Source organism: Physeter macrocephalus, chromosome 4, assembly GCF_002837175.3.
Source record: "Physeter macrocephalus isolate SW-GA chromosome 4, ASM283717v5, whole genome shotgun sequence".
In the NCBI taxonomy this organism is placed as follows: domain Eukaryota; kingdom Metazoa; phylum Chordata; class Mammalia; order Artiodactyla; family Physeteridae; genus Physeter; species Physeter macrocephalus.
Window position 1 is genome coordinate 60,482,761 of NC_041217.1, and position 18,419 is coordinate 60,501,179.

At 34.1% G+C, this 18,419-nt stretch overlaps 1 protein-coding gene across 7 annotated transcripts in view; it reads left to right on the top strand.

Annotated features, from left to right (window-relative positions):
• DCAF6 (DDB1 and CUL4 associated factor 6) overlaps window positions 1-18,419 on the top strand; it is a 170,259-nt gene that overhangs the window by 107,048 nt on the left and 44,792 nt on the right. For 5 of the 7 annotated variants that reach the window (XM_024116668.3, XM_024116670.2, XM_024116669.3 and 2 more), the window contains 2 exons: window positions 60-119; window positions 14,215-14,332. In XM_024116668.3, the coding sequence (XP_023972436.1) occupies window positions 60-119; window positions 14,215-14,332 (178 nt within the window). The remainder of the gene's footprint in view (window positions 1-59; window positions 120-14,214; window positions 14,333-18,419) is intronic. The other 2 variants (XM_024116672.3, XM_024116673.3) reach the window with 1 other exon arrangement.

The following is an 18,419-nucleotide window of genomic DNA, read 5'->3' on the forward strand; positions in this document are numbered from 1 at the left end:
ACATTGCTGTGCAGTTTTCTGCTGCTTACTTTTAAGTTGAAATCTCATTTTTGTTTCAGATTCTCCTTCTTCTGTGGTTAACAAACAGCTCGGATCCATGTCACTTGACGAGCAACAGGGTGCGTGCAACAGGAGATGCGCTATGCCCATCCATCCGTAGTTTTATTGCAATGCATAAACCAAGCTCTCTCTCACATTTTCAAAGCATTTCATTTTGATTATGGTCTGATAGTCAGTATTTGGTGGGCTGAATTACCTTAGGTGGTATTATGCACAAAGGGCCTCCTTGGCCTATACAAATTATTTTCTGTATAAGCTAATTTCTACCTTTGGCCCTTTATGCCAACTTTGGAATCTCTTCCTATAATAGTATTATAATGGATATAATATCAATCCTTTTCTTAATTCTAGCTATCATAAAATTGTGTAGAGCTGTGGATGTGAGGTTAGCATATTACCTAGTGGCTAATTTAGAAAAAGTTATTTGAACATAGTAATGTTCTGTATTACTGCATTGCTATAATAATGATACTTGATTTTATGTCTCACTTATCTGGTAGTTAAACTCCTGATAGCTTTAACTTTAAGGAAAACAATTATGAATGCAGAGGTAAGCTCCAAAGCCACCAATCAGAAGGGAAAATAGCTTCCACTTCCACTTGCACTTTTGAAGTAGGAGACGTATAGAATCCACCTTGAAGCCTTGAGCGGAGGCTGATGAAGTAGATTTTACAAATATTTTTAAAAAATTAAAAAAGAATAACTTAGCACTATAGCCGTAAGCTTTAGTTGGCTAAAAGTTTACATATGTAGGATGACTCATTGGTCAACAGTATCAGGGAGATGAAATATTGATGAAGTACCTATTTAGTGTGAAACATCTAATTTTAACTGTCTTCTTAGAGAATTATTCAGAAACTAATTTTGAAACAAATTAGAAAACTTCTGTACATCTGATCTTACTATTCTTTGTAGACCTGAGTTGACAGATATTTGCTATAGAGTTTTCTGTTCTTGAGAATGAATGAATGAATTAGTAAATGAATTTGAGAACTAAGAAATTATGCGTGCTTTATCTTTATACATTTATTGTAGAGGTATTATCCGTAAAGAATAATTAAGGTATAAAACAGTTATAGCATTATATTATAATATATTTTACTACTGTTTAAAACTGCTCTCTAATGAAATAATCTGTTTTTGGTAAGGCTATATGAATGTAAATACTACCAGAGAGTTTGTAGCCAAATTCATATTTTATTTAATCTTACAGAATAATTTCCATAGAATTATATTGAATATTATATTTAAGTTGGTAATTAATGTACATATGTTATGGCATATGACAGAAAGAGATGAGAATAAAGGATAACTCCCATATTTTTGCCATCAATACCTGGGTAAACGATGGTGCCATTTACTAGGGTGAACTAGTTCGGAGGCAGAAATCAAAAGATTATTTTTTTGGCCATGTAAAGTATGATATGCCTTTTAGTCATATGAGTAGAGATGTTACATAAAAGGTCAGATATTGCATAGGTTTGGCAGAAGCTGCATGATGATAGACCGTCATCAATGTAGCTTTGCAATAAGTTCTCTGAGCAGAAATGTTCTAATGACAGTATATCCAAATGAATTAAATCCTGAGCTTTTACATGCCTTTTTGTTCAGCAGGATGACATCTTTTAAAGTACTGAGGACTTCTACATTATAGGCTTATATTACCTAAAGATAACCTCTACTGTACAAGTTAACAGAAACTTCCCACAACTGTCTTTCTCACCTGGACTAATGCAATAACCTCTTAACTGGTTTCCTCACATCCACTCAGGCTGTATCTCTTCTCTCCCAACAGCCAGAGTGAACTTTTAAAAATGTACATCTGATCATGTCTTTCATCTGCCTAAAACTTTTAAACTGTGTCCATTTGCCCTTAGGCAATCTAAATCCATACCACTTGGCTTGCAGAGCTGTACATGACCTGGCCCCTTCCCTCACTCACTAAGCTCTTGCCAGTTAAGCCTTCTTTCAATTTTTCTAACACTCTAAGCTCGTTTCCCTCTCAAATCTCTTGTATATGGTATTCCCTCTACCAAAAATGCTTTTCCCTTTAGCAACTTCTACTCATCAAAACTCACTTAGGTATTACTTTCCCAAAAGTAATATGACATTCTAATCTGAAATAGTTCTCCCCTCTTTTTCTCTTTGTGACCTGCTATATTCCTTCGTTGCATTTGTCAAAATTTGTAATCATACGTTTATTTAAGGGATTGTTTGTTTAACTGCCTATCTTTCTCCGTATTCTCTAAATGTTTTCATTCACTATAATATATTCAGTGCCTAACATCATATCTGTTTTCATTAAACAGTAAATATTTGTTGAGTGAATGAGTAAATAAATTCTTTAAGCAGTGAGATGCTATAGAAATTATTCCAGCTTGGGAGAAACATGACCAGATTTATGTCTTAGATCATTTTGGCAGCTTTATAGATGCCTGATTGGAAGGGAATAAAATTGAAAACAGCAAGACTACATAAGAGGCTATTGCAGTAGGCCAGGTGAGAGATGATGAGGGGTCCAATCTAAGGTGATAGCAGTGGGAAATGAGAAGAATAGACAGATTTTTAAAAATATTTAAGAGCTAGAATTGATGGGACTTTGAGACTGATTAGTTTTTAAAAATGAGAGAATGATATCCAGGTGTCTTGATAGAGTGATAGATAGTAATACTGAACCAAGATAGGGATTTCAGGAGAAACAGCCAGTTACAGGGGGGAAAAGGTACATGCGATTTTCTTGATATGTTGAGTTTGAAGTACCTTTGGACATCCAAATGGAGAAATATCATAGACAGTTGGATGGAGATATGATATGTTTCTGGAAGTCACCAGAGAAGCCTGAGATGGAGATAAAAATTAGGAATCGTCAATTTACAGATAACAGTTGAAACCACGAGAGTAGATAAGATTGTCTAGGAAAAGAGGATAAAGTGAAAAGAGGAAAGTCTGCTACAAGGAGCAAGCAGAGAAAAGTATCTGGCTAAGGAGACAGAAAAGGAACGATCAGAGAAATAGGGCAGAAAGGATGCCATAACCAAAGTCAGGAGAAAAGAAAAGTTCAAGGAGGAACTGGTCAGTAGTGCATTGTGAAGCAATGAAAGGACAGAGAAATGTTTTTGAATTTGGCACTATGTGGGTTACTGACTGCTTCGGCACTGCACTTATATGTGAAGGCAGAAGCCAGATAGCAGTGGTTTGAGGAGAAAGATTTTTTTTAAAAAGTGGACACATTGGTATGTAGATGACTTTCAATAAGCTCAATTAAGAATGAAAAGATAGAGAAAAGGTAATGTCTGGGAGGGAGTTATAATTTCAGAACTGAGCATGTTTATAAAATAAGAAAGAATCTTTGTAGAAGAGGTTAAAGGTTTAGGGAATAGTTGATGTCCCCAGATAGGCTATTATTTCAAGTTTTAATCTTTGTTAAGACCCTTGTTCTCTATTTTACCCTGTAGAATAGAAAAAGTAGTACATTTAATAAGTTTTTTCCTGAATATATCTCTAATGATTATTTTAAGCATATTTTAAATGTCTTTTTTATACTTTTAAAAGACACTAATATATTTTTTAATTGATAATTCAGTTTTATACTAACCTGACAGTATTCATCTTCCAGGTGTCCAGGTGCTTTTACATGTTGCTTAATTTAATTTCCCATAGTAGTTCATAGATTTTCTTTCTTTCTTTTTTTTTTTTAAATTTATTTTTTGGCTGTGTTGGGTCTTCGTTGCTGTGTGCGGGATTTTCTCTAGTTGCGGCGAGCGGGATGTGCTTTTCGTGCGGTGCGATGTCTTCTCATTGCGGTGGCTTCTCTTTTGCGGAGCACGGGCTCTAGGCTAGTGGGCTTCAGTAGTTGTCGCTCGCAGGCTCAGTAGTTGTGGCTCGTGGGCTCTATAGCACAGGCTCAGTAGTTGTGGCGCACAGGCTTAGTTGCTCCGCGGCATGTGGGAGCTTCCTGGACCAGGGATAGAACCTGTCCCCTGCATTGGCAGGTGGATTCTTAACCACTGCGCCATAGTAGTTCATAGATTTTCTTTCTTTTCTTTTTTTTTTTTAAATTTATTTTTTGGCTGTGTTGGGTCTTCGTTGCTGTGTGCGGGATTTTCTCTAGTTGCGGCGAGCGGGATGTGCTTTTCGTGCGGTGCGATGTCTTCTCATTGCGGTGGCTTCTCTTTTGCGGAGCACGGGCTCTAGGCTAGTGGGCTTCAGTAGTTGTCGCTCGCAGGCTCAGTAGTTGTGGCTCGTGGGCTCTATAGCACAGGCTCAGTAGTTGTGGCGCACAGGCTTAGTTGCTCCGCGGCATGTGGGAGCTTCCTGGACCAGGGATAGAACCTGTCCCCTGCATTGGCAGGTGGATTCTTAACCACTGCGCCGCCAGGGAAGTCCTAGATTTTCTTTATTTTGAGGGATTACTAATGTTACTAATAAAATTTTTAAAATTGTAATTGACTTGTTTCATTGAAAATATTTCTTTTCTTTCAATAATTATATACACATTATTGAACTGGTTGATTGCAAACAGTGTTTTTGCTTATTTATCTTGAATTTTTTTAAAAAGCACCACACTTTGTCTAATATATTTAATGTAAACCTTAAGACCATAAATGCAGCTGCCTGGTTGCCTCAATAGTTTTTATTTTCTTTTATCAAAATATTTTTTAAAGAAATAAATGATAGGGAAATAAGTGTACAGCATGCACATTGTTTTTATCCTGTGATAAAATACTTTGCACTACTCTCCAAATTTAGGGTTGTGGGCACACACATTGACAACCCTTCTGTGCTAATTAGAAAGTATTTGAATAAGCACAGTTATATCTGTCATGCATTTTGTTTAGTTTGAACAATATATTTTAATGAGTAGTTTTGATTTTCCTTTTATTTATATCTCTGTTATAACTACTATATTTTAAGGGGGAAAATCCTCTTCTGACATATTTCTCTTGCCTCTTACTAAAACTAACATATTTTTCCTGTTAAAAATATTTAGGCCAGAAATTCCCCCTTCTTTTATTAACAATAACAAAAGAAACCTATAATCTTAACATTTAATTTTTGAGAGGGTATGAGGAATTAATTTTGCCTGAGTTTTCAGTTTTGGCCATGACTGTAGCAAGTTGCTTTATATTCATTTTACAGTGATAATCATTAAGTGGAAGCTGATAATGCCATTAAGTTTGAAACTTACACCTATAGGCAATTGTGCATCTGTCAGACACTCATTTTCCACTCTAGATTTAAGGAAATAAAAATGCTAATTTGTAGGCATTAGAAACATAAATGCTAATTATCCATTATTTTATATAAGCAGACTTCTTTTGACATTAATGTTTACTTACAGAAAGAGACTTGTGGATGATCAGAAAGCAGTGAAACAGATTTTACTAATTCTACTAGGGTAGATTGGGAATGGAAAAACTGGACGTGTCTTGCATTAAGTATTATTCCCTTAAGATTATATACTGTCACCAAGTTGAAATTTTATTTTAATAATATCATCTTGATGATAGTACATCAAGCAATATTTTAAATTGCCATTAAATGTACTTTGACAACTCTAATTTTTATTAAATAAATATCTAATGATTGAAGACTGCTATATTGGTGGGACATATAAGTTCAGTATTCATCACACTGGACTACCTCTGTATATGTCGTATTTTAAATTCTAGAAAATAAAGTTAGTGAAATCAGACTTCATTTAGATTTTTTTAATATTCCTTAGAACTAGTTATCACTTCGTTGCTTAGAATGAAGTAGCTAATCCCCCTTTCCCCAACTACTAGTCTAGATTCTTAAAATTAGTGATATATTTCATCTTTTGGAAGTTAAACACTGTTTAATTTTTATTGCATATGCTTACTTGTTCCACTCTCCTGCTAACCAAATCAATATCTATATTTCTAGTTAAATTGTTTTCTAACTCAGAATTGTCTATGATAAAAATAACTGACATTTATTGAGTTTTTAATATGTAACTGGCACTGTGTTAAGAATTTTGTATGTATTATCTCATTTGTTGTAATTTAATGAGGTGAATACTAATGTGATCTTCATTTTACTGGTGAAGAAACCAAGACTCCAAGAAATATGTAAAGACAAGTGAAATAAGTGGTGGCGCCATATTTGTATATCTGTTTCATTAATTCAACTCATATTAAATGCCTGTCACCTTGTGGCAATTACTGGGCTTGGCACCAGTTTGCATGAATGAATAAAGCTAATGCTCCCTGTGCTTGGAACAGAGTTGATTAATAATAATAATAATAGAGTTGATTAACCATAATAATAACAACATAGACACTTACATTTTCTTTGTGCCAAACATTACTTTGAGCAATTTTTATGTGTTTATTTAATTAGTCCTCACAAAAGCCGTATACAGCAGGTACCATTATTATCCCCATTTTCAGATGAGGAAACTGTGGTAAAGAGAGGTTAAGAAACTTGTCCAAGGTCACACACTGTGTCTGTGTTAGAGATGTGATTCATGTCCAAGCAGCCTGGTTCCAGTGTCTGTGATCATAACCACTCTCCTTTGCTTCATCTAACAGTAAAGACAGATGATGAAAAAAATAAATACAAGTGTCCTAAGTGTTATAAAAGAGGAAGTAAGGTTCAATGGGGAGCATATGAATGAGTCTTTGTCTCTTCTGGTAGGGGGCCAAATAAGGCATTCCTGAGGATGCGACATTTTAGCTGCAATCTGAAAGATGAGTATGAGTAAGTTAGGTCAAGGAGAGGGAGGAAAGGGGATCATGAATAGCGCATATGCAGAGGCTCTGAGATAATCACATTAGAATGACTAGAAGAGTCCCAGTATGGCTGGCGTTTGCTCTGGCTTCAAGAGATAGGTAGAGTCTGGATTGAGAAGGACCTTTTAGACTTTTTTAAGGTTTTAGATTTTAATTTAGGAACAGTAGGAAGCTAATGAAGGATTTAAAATAGGGAACATGGCCTGCTCTGTTTTGTTCTGAATAGAGTATGAAAAATTGATTAGAGACTAATAAATCACTTAGGAGGTTCTTCTGGTAATAAGGATTTTGAGCTGATGATAGAAGTAAGGTAGAGATGTGAAGAGATTCATGAAATATTTCAAATGTAGAGTATATGCGGTTTGATGAACGAGGCAAAGGATTGAGGAGGCGTCCAGAGTATAAATTGCAGTAACAACTCCAGAATTTCTACATGGGGGTGGTTTAGCAATGGCAGTCTGGTTGGAGTGAGCAGGGTCAGGGTGTGTCTTAGATCTGTTTTTATACAGTAAATGCAATGTTTTGACTTAGATTATACATTTATTTGTGGTGGTTTGGGAAAGGTACTAATAGAGACTAGCAGGTGACATTTCTAGGGCTGCAAAGGGTAACTCCCAAGTTTTGACTGAGTACAATTGATTGGCTACTTCCTGAAATAGGTAACCCTGGAAAAGGAAGAATATATGGGAGAGGATATGTAGAAGGAGGTGGAGATCACAAACTTAGTTTGAATATGTTGAATTTGAGTTATCTGTGTGAGGCATCCAAGTAGGAAAGTCTGTTGGGCAGTTGATTTATTGTTGTGGCGTTGAGCAAAGATGGCAGAGTTAGAGAAGTAAATTGGAGAATTTTCTGCATGTAGATGATAATTGAAGGTATGAAAGTAGGTGAAATCATCTAGGATGAAAGTAAAAAGTGAGACATCTAAAACATCTCAAAAAAAATCAGAAAAAATTCCAGAATTAAATATTTTGCTAGAGGAGAGCTGATAAAGGAGATGGAGAAGTAACAACCACATTGAGAGGTAATAGGTAAAGTAGAACAGTGTGATGTCATGAGATCAAAAGAAGAGAAATTTTTAAATACAAGAGAGTTGTCTGTTTGCTGCTGAGAGGTCAAGTATAAATGGGTTCTAAAAATTCTCCACTAGATTAATCAGCACGGAGGTGATCAATCTCATTAGTGAGAGCAGTTTCACCTGGCTGATAGAGGCCAGAGTAGAGTAGGAGAAGATGAAAAGTACTTCTCAATGGAGATGAGAATTAAGAAAAGTACTTCAAAACGATAAGCAAGGAGGACAGTAGCTGGAGGGGAAAGTGGTTAAAGAGAGTGTTCGGTTAAAGAGAGTGTTCTCCTAAGCTGTCTACCTCATTTGTTCATTTTCATCTGGAAGTCACATTTTATCATGTTAAGTAATTATTCAATCAGAGTATGACAGACAGGTTTGATTTTTTAATAGAGAATATAGGTGAGGAAACAGTCATAAAAAGAAAAATCTTGGATGAGAATTTTGGCAGGGTTTACGTGCCACATGGGGTACGCATTTTTACTTATTTTCTTTCTATCTGTTCTCCCTCCAAACTGAAAGTGAACTACGAATAGAAGACTTTTATGAACAGAGGGGTATAAGACTAACAGTTCTGAAGTACAGGGAAAGAAAGCCTAGGTAGCATAGGTAAAATGACTACTACATTTCAATCCATAAATTTTAAATATTAGAGGGAAAATGGAACCAGGCACAGTCTGATTCTGTATGTATCCCAACCCCATGTTTAAGTTCAATTCACATTTCTGTGTTATGTCATGAAAAAAGGTATTGGATTAAAGTTATTGTCATTGATATACAAGTTGAGTTTTGATTGTCAGGAGGAAAATTTGACTAGGATATTATTTCCAAAAGATTACATAGGAGAGATTTCCTAGTAAATATCATTATTAAAGTTGCACTTTGTTTTTGGCTTTCATAAAATAGTTAATTTCTGTATAAAGTCAGATTGCACTAGTGAGAACACTCAATTTTAGAATAAAAGCCTTGCCTCACAGTCACCTATGTGGTGGATAGGAGTTCTCTGTTTAGAATCTACTCCTAGAAACAGTTTCTGCACTTTGAATCAGAATATGCTTCCTTATACAAATGATTGGAAGACCTGGGTATCCAGTAGTCTGAGGTGTGCAGAAAAGTTACAGGTTCCTGACCTATAAAATTGGAAATTTTGCATTGGCCTAGAAATTATACTTGAGAAATTTGCCTTTTCTTCTATGTATGCCAAGCAAGTTGGGGTGCAAAATTTGAGGAGATAGTTGAGCTTTATCATTGCTATGTCAGTGTTTTTTCAGAGGATTTCATCATATATTTTGTTTCCTTTTATTTTATTTTATTTTTTTTTTGCGGTACGCGGGCCTCTCATTGTTGTGGCCTCTCCCGTCGCGGAGCACAGGCTCCGGACGCGCAGGCTCAGCGGCCATGGCTCACGGGCCCAGCCGCTCCGCGGCATGTGGGATCTTCCCAGACCGGGGCACGAACCCGCGTCCCCTGCCTCGGCAGGCAGACTCTCAACCACTGCGCCACCAAGGAAGCCCTTGTTTCCTTTTAGATTGATTTTTATTTTAAACATTTGGCAAAATAGAAGGAAAAATATTGACAAGTTCATTGTGCAATAGAAAATCCCTGAGGTAAAGAATATATTATTTCTATATGACCCACAGGATATGTAAGCTACTGTAGGTGGATGATTGTACAGTTAGAATAGTGACCCAGCAGCAGAGAAAATGTTCGGCATAGTGGTTCTAAAATTATTGTGGCCATATGCTACTTAATTATCATCATTTTGATAACTTTGTTTAAATTTACACATAGGATGGGTCTCCAGGGATATCCTAGCTAAAAGACCAAACATCCATATCAATATTTAGATGATATACAAACCTAGTTACCAAGATAGCATATTTTATACTACTTTCAGCATGTTTTCTTAGAACCACAAATGATTAATTTCATAGTTGAAATGCACAGATTAAATGGTTTGAAAACATGTGTATTAACCAAAAAAATGTTTATTTGTGGTTCTTATTGTGAATCAAAGCTTGAAAGATACCTAATTAAAGTTCAAAGAAGTTGCTTTCAAATTGTATTCCAGCCCATTCTGAGATTTTTTTCTGAGCCAATGCATTAATCTGACTGGGCTCTTTCGGGAAAGGATCTCTTAAATTTGCTTCCCAGAATCTCATGTTACTAACTATTCACTTCTAACTCCAAAAAATGAAGTCTTTTACAGTATATTGTCTTGATTTTTATGTGGTTATGACTGTGCTTGCTAAAGCATGTATTTTAATGGATGGTCGTTTGCCTGGATAGAGACCGCTCTAAGCTACTAACATCATCAGTTGTTTTTAATAATTAAACTACAAAGCAATATATATGGCCATCTTAGCAGTGTTGAACAAGTTAAAAGTGATTTTTCCCCCCACTACACTGTCCTTGTGCTGAGTGCACCACAATTAATTTTATTCTCCAATAATGTTTTTAGAGTGAGAAGAAATAGTTCAGTCTTTCAGTGCCCTGGAAAAGATACAGTGTAGTTTTCCAATACTCTGATACCAAAGTGACAGTTTGGACTACCAGAACTTTTATTAGTTAAAGTTGCTGATATGAATTATACATCACTTCTGAGAAATAACAATACCAGCAGTTAATATTTCTTAATTAAAATATTTATTTAAGTAATCATTTTCTACTTAGTATTCAGATTATTTCCAAGACAGTATAGTAAGTAGGAACTTCATATAGAAAGAAACTTAGGTTACTATAGAAAAAGAATCTAGCTCATTGTCATCAGTTTCATCATCTATAAAATGGAGATTAAAATATGTGCTACAGAGGTTTAACAAAGGATACATATATATCCTGGGACATAGTAATGGTCAAGAAATTTTAGTTACTGTTATGATGGTGCGTTCTACATAAAGTCATTGGGTTTGGTGAAGTTCTAAACCCTAAGGCTGTTAAATTAAAACCTCTACTTGTTAAGCAAAATATTTCAGTAATATTAATTTATTTTTGTGCATTATATAAGTAAGGCTTTGAATAATACAGTTTTTAGAATGTTTTGCTAATCCAACTTTTAACACACAGAGCAAGTTATGGAAAATTAAAATGGTTACAAATATTTCTTCAAATAAAGTAATAATAAAATTTATTTTTTAGTTCTTTAAAGTAGATTTTTTTTTTTTTTTTTTTTTTTTGTGGTATGCGGGCCTCTCTCTGCCGTGGCCTCTCCCGTTGCGGAGCACAGGCTCCGGACGCGCAGGCTCATTGGCCACGGCCCACGGGCCCAGCCGCTCCGCGGCACGTGGGACCCTCCCAGACCGGGGCGTGAACCCGGTTCCCCTGCATCGGCAGGCGGACGCGCAACCACTGCGCCACCAGGGAAGCCCTAAAGTAGATTTTTTATAGACCTTTTTAGCTTAAAATATGCACTTTATCAGAAACAATTTGTTAATTAATTTCCTAGTAAACCAGTGATCTACATTTCCGAGAAAATTCAATTTGATAGGTTGTATATGGTCAAGAAGAGGAGTATTAAACTAGGAAGAGTAGAATGGAACAAGGCTAGGAAATGGATTTTTAAACCTCGGATATACACTTCCATTAATGCCTCAGTTGAAGTAACCACATTCTGCACTGCGTAGTGTTTCTGCCAGAGACAATATTTATATGCAGTCTACAAGAAGATAACTAGACTAGGGGTCTGAAGTATTTGTAGCTAACAGAAATAATGTGATGGGCCAATTTTGCTCCGGGCTGATGACTTCATTGACAACTTAAATGAACAAATTCTGTCAACTATAGTCATTTTATAAATTAAATGAGTACTACTGTGTTTTACATGTTATTTACTATATTCCAGATAGATTAAATAATAACTTGGTAGTAGATAACCTAGGAAGAAGGTTTGAATTAACATTGATCATCTCAGGAAGCTTGTTGCTTTTGGAGGTTGGGGGTGCTCTTGGAGGCTGGTAGATATTTTCTACACCATTTTGACCTCTTAACAGCTAGCTATTTGTCTACTATATTCCTTTAGTCAGAGCATGCAAATATCTATAGCTGCCTCTAATTTTACCCAAAAAGGAAGTTTTGATACAGCATTTAAATGGCTTCTTTTTTAAAATTTTTATTGAGGAGTATAGTTGATTTACAGTGTTGTGTTTGTTAATATCAGGTGTTAAATGGCTTCTTAAAACTTATGCTCCCATAACCAAGGTAGATCTATGAAATTTAATCCTACAATTCTCTCACACCTGCTTTTTTCCCCCTATTTCTTCTCTACTTTAAAAGAAAAATAATAGCAAAGCACCTTACAGAATGTTGTGAGAGATAATGAAAGAAGTAGCCCCAGCTCTACTTCTTAGTTTCCTTGATCATTCATTCAGTCTTTCAGCTGTCTTCACCAATTCCAGATCCCTAAGGATGACTGTGGTTTTGGCAGCAATGAGACAGAAATTTTAGCAACATAACTAAAGAATAAGGGAAAACTATATGTGGACAAATGACTAACAGCAAATTTTTCAAAGATTGTCAAGGATAGGACAGATATTTTAAAAGTCCCGTTCAGGAATTCCCTGGTGGTCCAGTGGTTAGGACTCTGGCATTCACTGCCGAGGGATCAGGTTCAGTCCCTGGTTGGGGAACTAAGATCCCACAAATCATGCGGCGCGGCCAAAAAAAAAAAAAAGTCCTGTTCTTGATAATTTTATGTAAGTTAAAGATATGTTAATTCGGTTATTTTATCAGAATGCCATTTGGTAAAATACGTCCTCTAAAACATTGAATGTAATATTGAATCTTTGAAAGTCATAATGGATTGTTAATTTTTTTCCAGCAGCTGTTTATATCAAGGACATAATCATAACAAAAGTAGTACAGAAACAAAGTGAATTTATCATTTGGTAGGCCAGCTTTATAATTGATTCATACTTTTATTTTCAAATAGCAATTAATGTTATAGGAGAGGATTTCTCAGGAGTTAGAAGTGAAGACCTAAGAATTGATAATCCTGAGTTTTATCAGCTTGGCTTCTCATCTCTTGGGGAGAATCCTTTTTCCTTTCTGCTACAGTTCTGTATTTTTAAGTCTTGTTAATTGTCCTCTCACAGGATAAAAGCTAGAGCAGAGTTTCTATCAGATTCTCTTTTAGTAAGTGCTCCACCGTCTTCAAGAGGAATGCAAAAAGATATGTCCTTCATTGCAATATAAAGTGGACCTAAAAACCAAAAATCCTAAGTAATTTTGATTTCATTAAGTTGTTAATGCTTTTGTTGATACTGTTTTCAAGACAGAAAGCTTATTTTTAGTACTGTTATATCAAGTCCTTGAACTTGTATCGAGAAAACAATTAGGACACAGAATAGTTTCCTTTTTGCAAGCGACTGGCAGAAATGTTACATGTTTGATTACATAGCAGTTTTTATTCCCTATACATTTTAATGTTCCCCCAAGCTGTTATCATCATAAAAAGAAAAAAAATTTAAAGCCCTATTCAAATTTGTCTTTGAATATCCATGTACTCCTTTTGTGGGGGAAGGGAGAGGTGACTTCAAAGTGGTTTGTATCCATTTCTGTAGAGTTTCTTGATATTTATTTACCATTTTACAAAGATTTTATATGTTGAGATGGATGTATATTATGATTATCACCTATAGACTTTTAATGTGGAATTGCCTTTCCATAATTTAGAAAACAAATTTCTTGCAAGATTAGTCAGGAGAAGAGGATGGAATTATACCAAAATGTACGATCTTATAACGTAGAGTTTTAGAAAATAACAGAGTACAATAAATTTTCTTCTCCCGCCTCCTTCCCAACAGTGTACAGGCTGTAATCCCTCCCTAGATTATAAGTCTATGAATTTGAAAGAACAGAAAGAATTTGATAGCATTTAATTGCAGCAAAGTTTTTACTAAACAACTTCTTTTGGAGCCCTTGCATCTTACTTCGCAGTGTTTCTGAAGGAGCCAATGATAGTTATTCTTGATGCTCTAGCAACGGAAGAAAAAGATCCTGAGCGTTCCATTAAATAAAAGTACCAAGTTTATAAAGTATGTCATTGCATGTTAATATTCTTTGATTCCCTAAAAACTAAATATGGTTCTCAAATGTGTGTGATTTTCATCTGAATCAAAGGGAGTCATGTACACAAAGCTAGAAAATGATGCAATGCCACTTTTGAAATATAGAGTGTTTCTATAACACTTGCTTTGAACTTTAAGTGAGAACCATACAGATGTGAGAAAGAGTTATGACAAGGACAACCTAATTTAAGTTTTATAAATTTTAGGAAATGTCATCTTTTTATTGGTTTCAGAGACTTTTTTCAAATGTTTTAAACACGATTTTCAGATAACAATAATGAAAAGCTGAGCCCCAAACCAGGGACAGGTGAACCAGTTTTAAGTTTGCACTACAGCACAGAAGGAACAACTACAAGCACAATAAAACTGAACTTTACAGATGAATGGTAAGTTAATATTTTTGTGAAGATGTTCTTAGCCATTTTGTAGGATTGTATTAGATATTATTTTTAGTACTTCATCATCTTTGTTTTGCAATAATACATTGGTTCTCAAACTTTAGTGTGCTTCAGGATCACTTGGAGAGCTGCTTAAAACACAGATTACTAGACCCCACTCTCAGAGTTTGAGATGGAGTCAGAGAATTTGCCTTTCTAAAAACTTCCCAGGTGATACTAATATTGCTGGTCCTGGGATATTTCTTCTGATAGAAAATGCAAAAGATAAAAATAATCACCAATAGACCACTAGTGCAAAAATTAATAAACCTAACATTTGGAGCTTTTTGCATTCTTGGTCCTATGTAAAAGGTATGTGTATGTGTATATATACGTATATATTTTTGGTTCGAGTTTTAAAACATGATTTTAATCATACCTAATATATTCAGTTCTCCCCTGCATTTATTTGAGTTAACTTTATGGTAAATATTCCCACAATACTACTTAGTTTTCATAAGTATTATTTTATCAGCTGTATAATAGATTCCGTCAAGTGGATGTACCATAGTTTTACTTAACCATTTCCCTTTAATTAGGCAGTGAATTTATTTGTTTATTTTTACCAAATAAAACTATAATGAATATCTTTGTTTACAGGTTTTTTCCTACCTTTAAGGTTATCGATTTGGGATATTTTTCCAGAAATAAACTATATCTAGATTGAAAGATATTATAAAATTATTTTCAAAAGGATAATCTGTTATTACATTTCTCCCAGCAGCATATGAAAGTACATGTTTTGCTGTCTCCAGACCAGTGTTCAATATCAATATATTCATTTATTTGTAATATATATTTGATTTAAAAATAATTTTTATTTAATTTATTACTGGTGAGTTTGAACTTTATTTAATAGTTGTATAGATTCTTTTTAATGACATTTCTGATTATATTTATTGCTTATTTAATCTAGTTAAATCTTACATTAAAAAAAATCTAGTTATGTCAGCTTCTTAAATTCTTTGCCACTGTCTCATTGCCTTTTGTGTGAGAGAGACAGCACCCCAAATTTTGTATTTGAATATATTACTATTATTATATAAATTAATATATAGATAATACAATCTTTCTTAATATATAATTAATTATATATTAATATAATTATATGTGATTAATACAGGGTGATTATATTAATCATGTAATAACCAATATATTAATTATCCTATATGATTAATATATTATTATATTAACATATTTAATTGTATATTATTATATATTATGTTAGTATAATATATAATATTGCATATAAATAATATATAATATAGTTATATATTGTTTATTAATATATAATTAATTATATGTTGATATATGATAATATTTATTCCAATTCACTGGTTTCCATTTGTATTTCTGTGTGTTTTTAAATATTAAGCTCTTTGATTAAATAGGATTTTCACATATTATTGAATACCTTTCTACATTCCAAAGACTGTACTGGGAATGCATCAATGAAAAAAATAGACAAAAAAATCTCTGCCCTATTGGAGCTTACATTCTAGGTATGGGAGACAGACAATAAACATAATAAATGAATTGTATAGTATGTTAGATGGTATTAAGTGCTATGAAAGAAAATAAGACAGGTAAAGATGTTTGGGAGACCTAGGGAAAGGGTAGGCATCATTGAGAAGATGACATTTGGACAATTTGAAGGGTAAGAAGGAGTGAGCCATGCATATATCTGGGGGAAGAGCATTCTAGGCAGAGAGAAAGCCAGTACAATGGCTTTGAAGCAGGAGCAGTCTTAGTATGTTCAAGGATCTTTAAAAAAAAAAAACCAACGTAGCTGGAGTAGAGTGACCAAAGGAGAGAGTAGTAGCAGATAAGGTCAGCCAGGTAAGTGAGAAGGGTCTTTAAAAGGATAAAGGATATCTCTGGTTGCTGTGTAGAGAATAGGCCTTAGGTAGAAGCTGGGAGACCAGTTAAAAGGCTTTGGCAGTAAGCAAGGTGAGAGGTAGTGGTGTCTTGGACCAGGATAGGAGCAGTGGAGGTAGTCAGAAGAGATTGGATTCTAGATATATATTTGAAGGTACAGTTAGTAGAATTTCTTTAGGAACTCTAGTGTTTGACCTCAACTTTTAAAAATAATGATATCTTTGGCCCTTTTTCTTAATACATGATTTAAGATCACAGAAGATTGTCATAGTTATTCTTAAGAAGTCTTTTCTCATGTTTCTGTACAGAAGGGACTGATATCTTACAAACAATCTCATCTGAACATTTTTTAACCAAACATCTTTAGTCCCACTCTTCTTCTGAATGCTACTTTTCCTTCTTTAAAAACTGTCCATAAATTATATTCTCTTATTTCTTTATCAAAAAAGTAATTAGCTTTTTTCTGATTATGAAAGTATTCTGTATTCGTTGTAAAAAAAAATTCAAAAGAGTATACAGTCTTTTTCATCTATGCCAGCATGGTGTCTTGCTTTTGTTTTAATTTCTTTGATCCAGATAAGGCAATAGAGCACACTGACCAAGAGTTTGGGCTCTGAACCTGACTAGCTGTTGAACCTCTCTAAATATCAGTTTTCTCATCTGAAAAAGGGCATATTTAATAGAACCTACTTCAGACTTTGTTGGGAAGATTTAATGAGAACATGCAGAAAAAGTACATAGCACTTAGCACGTTGACTAGCACGTGATAGGCTTTAAATAAGTGTTAGCTACAATTGTCATCTTTTAAAATTGCCTTTCAAATCCTTTGCCCAGTTTTTTACTGTGGTGTTTATCTTTTTCTTATTGATTTATAAGAGCTATATATTATAGAATTAAGTGAGGATAATGTTATTTGTCTTTCATTTGTTGCAGATATTTTTCCCAGTTTGTTGTTTGTCTTTCAGTTTACTTATGGTAGTTTCGCTTTATGGTTTCAGCCTGTGAGCTAATACTCCTTGTCCTTCCAGGATTAGGGGAAAAGTTTCTTCTTGTTTTCCTCTTACAGTTCTGTGATTTTATATCAAAAATATATGTTTAATCCTTTTACAATTTATTTTACCATAAAGTATGATGTAGAGCTTATAGCTCAGTTTTTCTACATGGCTTTTCCTTTGTCCCAGTACCATTTATTGAGCAATCTAGTCGTTTATCTGTGATTTAAAATGCCATATTAACACATGCTAAATGTATTTACTTGATTACTTTGTCTTTTCCACTAATGGCTCTGTATTCCTACATCAATGCCATAATGTTTTAATTATCATAACTATTCTACATTGAATATTTTTTTTAAGCCTGTATCATAGCTTTCTCAATGGAAAAAAAAAAGATTTATGTATCACATTGGCTTCTCTTTACCAAAATTGCTATGCATTTCTTTCTGGCTAAAAAGAAATATGTGTTCATTGCAAAAAAATCAGAATCTAGAGAGAAATTGAAAAAAAAATCACTTTACAGTAATCCTACTGAGATGACATTTAACATTGGTGAATATCCTTTCTGACATTTTTCTCTGCTCATATACCCATGTAGATATACATCTTTCTTAAAACTATATTATATATGGATGCCCTTTTAAAAAAATCAAATTGACTTCTGCAGTTAGCCTAAAAAGGTTTTTATAAAATTTTGACAAAAGTTCCATGATAATTTGCATTGTTTATTAAGTCACTGCTGTTTGTCTATAATTAACGTTTTTTAAGTTACTGTAGCTGTTCAGTTTCTTTTTCACATCTATACTAAATTTAAGAAATTGTTGCATTTCTGTGGATTTAATTTTAATCTTAGTCAGATTGTTATACATTTTCCTCTATTTTCCTTCCCACTCAATCCCCTTCTTACACATATGTCATTATTTGTCACAGAATGTTCATTGAAAATTATTTATTTAAATTGGTCTGGTATTCTGCTCTAGCTAAAAATTCTAACAGAATTAGGATCATCATCAGGTAGGTATTAAAACTAAAACAGAAAACATTATCCTTCTACAAAACCATGGTGCTCAATCACTTGCCATATTTGAACAACAATCTAGAACCGGCAGTGGTCCACAGAGGGCAGTTCAAAGACCAAAGAAATTTCCAGGCCTCTTTTCAAG